This window comes from Euleptes europaea, chromosome 10 (genome assembly GCF_029931775.1).
Source record: "Euleptes europaea isolate rEulEur1 chromosome 10, rEulEur1.hap1, whole genome shotgun sequence".
Classification (NCBI taxonomy): Eukaryota; Metazoa; Chordata; class Lepidosauria; order Squamata; family Sphaerodactylidae; genus Euleptes; species Euleptes europaea.
The window spans coordinates 77,568,918-77,576,940 of record NC_079321.1 but is presented as its reverse complement, the minus strand read 5'-3'; the positions used below and the strand labels follow the sequence as shown (position 1 = coordinate 77,576,940).

The 8,023-nt window shown below is 44.8% G+C and overlaps 1 protein-coding gene across 1 annotated transcript in view; it reads right to left on the bottom strand.

Moving 5' to 3' along the window:
• L3MBTL3 (L3MBTL histone methyl-lysine binding protein 3) overlaps positions 1 to 8,023 on the bottom strand; it is a 137,474-nt gene continuing 129,451 nt past the window's right edge. Inside the window, exons 19-20 of the mRNA XM_056856280.1 lie at positions 1,683 to 1,745; positions 1 to 144 (exon numbers count right to left, since the gene is read on the bottom strand). Coding sequence (XP_056712258.1) covers positions 1 to 144; positions 1,683 to 1,745 — 207 coding nt within the window. The remainder of the gene's footprint in view (positions 145 to 1,682; positions 1,746 to 8,023) is intronic.

Sequence of the window (8,023 nt, the reverse complement as noted above, 5' to 3'; positions counted from 1 at the left end):
TCAGAGCTCATGGTGAGAGTTCTTCTCGGCAGCTTTGAACATCAGGATTGAGTTGAAGATTTTTAGAGCCGGTCCCAGTTTAATGGTCATTATTTTGACTATGTCTGCTTGAGTCATTAGCAGAAAAGCTTCTCCATCAATTTGCTTGAAAAGAAAAATGCAAAACAAAAAATCACGTTAATCACTCTGAATGATTCAGAATGTACAGACTTAAGAACTCCATCATCATCACCATAGAAGCATTTGTCTGTGTATATGCAGATAATGTAAACAGATCCTGGGATGCCGCAGTGAGTGGGGTGAAGGAGGCAGAGGGGAAGAAGAAGAGGAAGAGTTGGTTTTTATATGCTGATTTTTCTACCTTTTAAGGAGACTCAAACCAGTTTACAATCTCCTTCCCTTCCTCTCCCCACAACAAACACCTTATGAGGTAGGTGGGGCTGAGAGAGTTCGGAGAGAACTGTGACTGGCCCAAGGTCACCCAGCTGGCTTCCTGTGTAGGAGTGGGAAACCAACCCGGTTCACCAGATTAGAATCTGCTGCTCATGTGGAGGAGTGGGGAATCAAACCCAGTTCTCTAGATCAGAGTCCACCACTCTTAACCACTACACTACTCTGGCTCTCAGCCGGAGGGAAAGAGAGTGTGGGCTGTAGGGCTGTCAAAAAAAAAAAAAATTCGGTACAGTTCGGATTCGGCCGAATTTGACCCTTGTGGGTTCGGTACGTGCCGAAGTCCAAACTCCCCCGCTTCGGATCCCCGGTAATTCGGGGGGATCCGGAGTTCGGGGGACAATTCGGCCCCAGTGCGCCTTCAGAGGGATTCCCTGAAGGCGCGCGGGGCCCCTTTAAACTGATCTGAGCCTCCCAGCTGGGAGGCACAGGTCAGTTTAAAGGGCAGCCCGCGCCTCTCCAGCGGAGCCCGCTGAAAGGTGCCGGCTGCCCTTTAAACTGACCTGCGCCTCCCAGCTGGGAGAAAAGGTAGAAAAATCAGCATATAAAAACCAACTCTTCCTCTTCTTCTTCCCCTCTGCCTCCTTCACCCCACTCACTGCGGCATCCCAGGATCTGCTGTCCTCAAGACTTTAAGAATTCTAGAATGGGTGATGTCTAAGGTTGAGGAATGCTAACATTTTTAGTCATAATCTGAGAATAGCATTTGTATCTGGGGTCAAGGTAAATGCAGGACACCGAAGAGCTATCAATCCCAAAACATATTTGAACTTATTTTCCAATTATTTCCTTGGAAATATAGTTACTCTGCAACTCTATAGGATTGCTGATGCCCTCTCTTATCATCACCCCCCCCCCCCCAAAGCTTCTTTGTGATTACTGAACCACCTATTTGAACTGGTTACTGGCTGGTTTCTTGAAGGGGGAAAAGAAAGGAATGCGTGTGGTGGGGTAATTTCCAGGTTAGATTACAGGCAACATAGACCTCTTAGGTACAGTGATGATAGAAGGTTTTTACTGATTTACACAGAAGCCATGCTTGGATATCTTCAGAAATAAGACTAAAACCAGTTACAATTATAATATTGTAACACATTGTTATAACAAACTCCCCCAACATTGTTGAGGAAGACAGTATCTTCTCTTCTTCATGATAACAACTAAAAAACATCCTATATTCATTTAAATAGTGAGGATTTTCACTAATTAAAGTATTCATTTGTTAAACTTACTTCATCTTTGAACACCTTGCCATGTTCCTCGCACCCTGGTAAACTTCGTATGAACTCTGAGACCTGCCAACAAATTGCAATAGGTTTTTAAAATAAAAGCCTAACCACCACTTCACTGGAACATCCCAATAGTCCACCTAGTTCAGTATTTGGTCTTAAATAGCAGTAGATGACCAGCAGATTTTTAATACAGAAGACAACAATAATATCTACTCCACATGAACTGGTGTCTTGTAATACATGTTCGCTTAACTGAAAGGATCACATTTTTTAATGTACTATCCAACATATTGTCATTTCACTAAAACTTGTGTGACTATCTAATTTGGATTTAACTATATTTTTTACCACTTCTCCTTGTACTGACTAGTATTTTCCAGAATAGTTTGAACTGGTTGCAATTGTTCTTGTAATGGAAGAAGAGATAGGATCTTGTATGAATTCATAGTTTCCACTAGCTCGTTTAGATGAAATGGCCTCCCTATGCATAATGGAGAGTGAAAGGAGGGCACCTTATCTTCCAGTCCACCAGATGTGCCAGCCTGGCCTCCAACACTGGCAGACATCCACACATTGCTGAATCATCTGATCTGACACATATAGGCTTTCTATTCATAGTTTATCAGATTTAAGATAGTTAAGGCAGGACTGGCACACCTGAAAGAAAGGCACCCCCCCTTTTCAACCCACTCTTCACCATCATAGGGCTATCCAAATGTTACACTACTCAAGAGAATGGTTAGGCTTTATAAACAGTAAATTTGTTGAAATCAGCCACTAACAGTCCATTCCTGAAGGGGGGGGTTGGAGCCACATATGAGCCAGCGTGACCCCTATGGCAGTGTCCGTGCCACTTGTGCCGTTCAAACTGGTATGGATGCCAGCATAGGGCGACTTACACCAGCCCTCAGGATGGCAGCAGCAGCGCAGGACTTGGGCACCAGCACTGCCTCCTGGAGGTGTTTTTCCGGTTTATCTCCCCATGCCAGCATCCAGAGGTGTGTTCCCAGGGGTGGAGCTGCCTTGGGAAGGCAGCTTCCCAAGCCCCTTTGGGCCAGGAACACACCATTTTGCAGGCATTCAGTTACGTAGCCCCATGGAACTCTATGGGGAGTTCCATGGTCCCCCCTCCCCAGAAAAGTGCTTTTTAATTAATTATTTTTTTGGCTTGCTGCTTTGGCTTTCTGCACTGTCATCTACAATCACACTACTGTCAATCCTTGTCTGTGTACCATAGCAAGCAATATACAAAAAGGATAAACTGTTTTTGGGGTGGATCTATGTCTGGTTTAGACAACAATATTAGCATACACCCTGGCTTTATTTAAGGGTAATCTTCCTTCCTATATGGATTCTCTGGTTAGTCCAAAGTTATGTAGAATCTTTATGCATTCAAGATTTAATGGTCCTTTTTCAATGGTTTTTCTGGGCTGTATGTTAAAGATCCCTTTTTCAGACTGGCTGTGTCCCTGCCCTCTTCAGTTAGTCGACTCCTTGGTACCTATCCTTTTGCACTGCCTTACATATACAAACTTAGGCTAAAATGGATTATACCATGTTCTAACAAATGGTCTACATCTTCTCGAGCAACCTTGGAGCAAAAGGTTCAGTTCCTCTTAGAGGACTTTGATCCTCAGCGTACTTATTTTGTTGCTTGTTTTCTGGAGGCTGCAGAGAAAGAGCCTTGGCTACTTACCGTGAAAGCTTCTTCTGCTCAGAGGGACGAAGGGCATCTTCAAGATGGATGTTTCCTTTTCCTCTTAGCTCGGGAGGCAGGAGTTAATATTTAAATTTTCCTTGACTTCTGAGGGTTAAAGCCCCCTAAACAGTTAAAAACTTTCCAAGCCTTATAGAGTTAACTGAGAAAAAACTTGCAATACATAGTTGACAATGAACTGTGAACAGTTATCAGGAAAGAACATGAAAACTTAGAGAAGAGTAACCATTAATGAGACTACTAGATTAAGACATAACTGATAACATTAACTATGGAATGAGTAAACACTAAGGTTAGAGTGGACGTCTGGGAGGGCAAGATGCCCTTCGTCCCTCTGAGCAGAAGAAGCCTTCACGGTAAGTAGCCAAGGCTCTTTCTCGGCTCAGAGGGACAAAGGGCATCTTCAAGATGGGACATACAAGAGCAGTCCCCACCCAGGGTTGGTTAGACATCCTTTAATATGCTTTGCAACACTCGTCTACCAAATGCTGCATCTGCTCAAGAGTATAGATTTAACTTGTAGTGTCGTACGAAAGTTGACACCGACAACCATGTGGCTGCCTTATGAATTTCATCTATGGGAGCCTGTCTGTCAAAGGCGGTAGAAGTGGCCGCACTCCTGACTGAGTGTGCAGTTATGCCCCCTGGTACTGGTAATTTGCTTTCCGTGTAAGCTGTTTTTATGCACAAGGAAATTGTGAGGCTGATCGATGCCCTTGACATGGGTTTACCTATTCTTGGCTGTGAGATGTTAATGAATAGGGCTTCAGATGCTCTGATACTCTCTGTTTTGGATATGTAAATGTGAATGGCCCTCCTTACGTCTAGTGAGTGCCAAGTATTTTCCTTTGGTGTCTTTGGATTGGGACAAAAGGAAGGCAGAACTATGTCCTGTTCTCTGTGGAATTTTGTATTACACTTAGGTAAAAAGGAGTGATCATGTCTGAGCACTACCTTGTCCTTGTGAAAGGTGATGAAACCGGGACGAACCGATAATGCACCTATTTCAGATACTCTGCGAGCCGATATTATTGCTGTCAAAAAGAGCACTTTCATCCTAAGCCATTTGAACCCAACTTTCGTGGGCGGTTCAAAGGGAGGTTTGGGGAGTGCGGTTAGAACTGTGTGTAGGCTCCAGGTAGGGAACCTGTGTCTTACCGTTTGTTTGATAATGTTTAGACCTCTAAAGAATAATTTGATGTGAGGGTGATTGGATAACTTGTAGCCTGCCACTCTTTGAACGATGGTGGCTACAGAAGCTAGTTGTCGTTGCAATGTAGATGTGGCTAAACCCATCCTTTGACCCTCCTGTAAGAAAGATAGTATACCAAGTGTAGTCGGTTTGAGTGGATTAAAGCCTTTTCGTCTGCACCACCTAGTAAAAGCCTTCCAAGTTGAATTATAGATTCTTTGGGTGGAAGGTTTGCGTGCAGCTTGAACAGTATTGATTATGTCCTCGCTGTAACCTAAATTGTAGAGTCTCCTCCGTTCAATACCCATACGGTCATTTTGTACCATCCTGGATTGGGATGGCATACAGGTCCCTGTATCAGGAGGTCCTGTCTGTCTGGAATCCTCCAAATGTTGTTGTGTGACATTTGCACTAATGTCGGGAACCAGGGTCTTCTGGGCCAATATGGGGCTACGAATATGACATGTGCGTTCAATGTTTTTATTCTCCTCAGTACTCTTGGTATGAGGGGGAGAGGAGGGAAGGCATATAGCATCCCCTTGGGCCATGGAGCCGTTAGCGCATCCGTCTGTTCCGCCCCTTGCTGTGCAAACCTGGAGTAGTACCGAGGCAGTTGGTGGTTCAGATTGGAGGCAAATAGGTCTATTTTTGGTGTTCCGAATCGTTGTGTGATGTTATGAAATATGTCTGGGTGGAGGGACCACTCTGCTTCGTTGATGGTCTCCCTGCTGAGCCAATCTGCTTGTACATTCGTGATTCCCTGAATGTGTTCCGCCTGAAGTGAGGCTAGGTTGGACTCAGCCCAGTTTAGTATTTTCAGAGCTTCCTTGTGGAGGGTTGATGATCGTGATCCTCCCTGTTTGTTTAAATGTGCCTTCGCGGCCACATTGTCCTTATTAGAATGTCTTTCCCTCGAATTAGCGCTGTGAAACTTTGGAGAGCTCTGAATATCGCTCTTATTTCTAGTGCGTTTATGTGTAACTTTTGTTCCTGGCGAGTCCAATTGCCTTGTGCTATGTGCTCGTGAAGGGTTGCTCCCCACCCAGTTGTGCATGCATCTGTGTAAATTTGTTCTGGTATTGGGAGGATGAATCTGAGACCTTTTGAGATTGTCCCTTTGTGACCACCACAGTAGGTTGTGTTTGACTTCTTTGGGAAGGAGAATGTTTAGGTCTCGCTTCTTTTGAATGTCCCTCTGATAGGGTCTGAGTAACCACTGCAGAGGTCTTGAATGTAGACGAGCCCATTGTATGGTGGGGATGCAAGCTACCATGTGTCCTTGTAATTTGGCAAGGAACATGAGTTTGGATTGATGGGAATTGTATGCTTTTTTGGCCAGTGAGGAAATAAGGTTGACCTTCTCCTCCGTCAGGAATAGTTTGTTGTGTCTATGACTACTCCTAGATGTTGTAGGTGTTGTGAAGGGCTTAACTTGCTCTTCTTGTAATTGACTATGAAACCGTGTTTTGTCAATTTTTCTAGTACTTGTCTTGTGTGTTGTAGACTTTGTTGTATAGAGTCTGCACATACCAGAATGTCGTCTAAGTATGGATGTATGCTTATGCCCTCCTTGCGCAAGTAACCAGTACTTTGGTGAATACCCTTGGGGCAGATGTTAACCCGAAGGGGAGGGCCCTGAACTGGTAGTACGTCCCCTGATAGAGGAACCTCAGGAAGCGTCGATGTTGTGGGCATATGAGGATATGCATGTATGCTTCTGTGAGGTCTATGGACGTTAGGAAGTCCATTGGTCTCAATGCCTCCGAGACTGACTTCAGTGTCTCCATTCTGAAGCGCTTCAGTGGGATAAATCTGTTCAGAAACTTCAGATCTAGTATGGCTCGCCATCCGCCATCTCTTTTGGGAACAGTGAAGAATACTGAATAGATTCCCAATGAGCATTCCGATGGAGGCACTATCTCGATCGCTTTGATGTCTATTAGGTGTTGTATCGCCTCTGAAGTTCTTTGCAGTTTGTCCTTGTTCTTGGGTGTTGGGGGTGTCAATAGTCTGTCTACAGGTATGTGAGAGAACTCTATTTGATATGCCTGAGCTATTATGTTTGTACCCACAGGTCTACATGGGGGGTTGGCCATTGTGGTAGAAAATGACTGATCCTGCCCCCCACAGGCTGTAGGTCGGCGTCACTGTTTGGATTGTTGGTCGGTTTTGTTCCCCTTATCACTTTGGAATGAGGAGAACTTTGAATTCCTATTGAATCTACCTCCTCTCCGAAAGGAATGACGGTTTTGGTGCCATTGGTTATATTGGCCCCATTGGTTTCTACAGTGGTAAGGTCTAAATTTTTGTAGGGTATGGTATGATCGAAAGGAGGCGGAGTTGGAGGAGCTCTTAAAAATCTTTGTGAAGACACTTGGGTAAGGCTTGCTTTTTATCCTTAGTCTCCACTAAGATGGTATCCAATTTCTCTCCAAACAAGCGCTTTCCCTGATAAGGGTAACCCATCAGAACTGATTTTGATCTGTGCTCTACCTGCCAGGGGCACAGCCATAGGGCTCTTCTAGCCGCTGCTGACGTAGCCAGGGCTCTAGCCGCATAAGCCATGGTGTCTAAGGTAGAGTCGGCCAGGAAGGACACAGCCCTTAGGATTCTAGAGACACCTTCACAGGCCTGTCTTTCTTCCTGTGGAATAATTTGGGTTAACTTTCTGGCCCAGATAATTGCTGCTCTCGAGAACAGAGCGCATGTAATTGAGGCCTTGATAGCCAAGGCGGAAGCCTTGTGTGATTTTTTACAGGCCAGCTCTGCCTTTCGATCGGCAGGATCTCTGATCAATGCCTGGCCTTCTTCTGTGACTGTGTTTGAGGTGTGTAGTGTAGTTACTGGTGCTTCCACCGGGGGCACCTTGAGCATCTCAGAAGTGACCTGATCTAGATTGTAAAATTTCTTTGATGTTATTGGGAACTGTTTTGAAGCCATCGGCTTGTCCCATTCTGACTTTATGAGAGATATAAAATATTCCGGTACAGGTATCACTTTGTCTGGAATGTCATGCATATGAAAGAATTCTTTCATCCCCTTTTTTCTTTGAGTGTTTGAAGTATCAGTGTCATCAGAAAGATCAATGGCTGCTAGAGTTTTAGATAGTAGTAGAGGAAATTCCTCAGCATTAAAAACTCTAGACTGTTTTGGCTGTTCAATTATGTCCTCCCCATCGGAACTGAACTCGCCCTCCTCTCTTTCAGCTTTCTCGTCACTTGAAGGTATTGAGTCATCTCCCTCCTCCCCTTACATAACTTGTTGTCCTGAGGTGTCTTTAAGGGCCGCCTTCGTGGGCCATCTACCGTCCCCAAAGTAAGTATTGCCAGCACAAGTTTGCTTTGGGTGTGCACCCAAGGACGCATAGTCCTTCAATGCCTGGGTTTGCGTGGCTGGAGAGGGAGGTGAATATATTGCCGGAGGAGGTAGTTG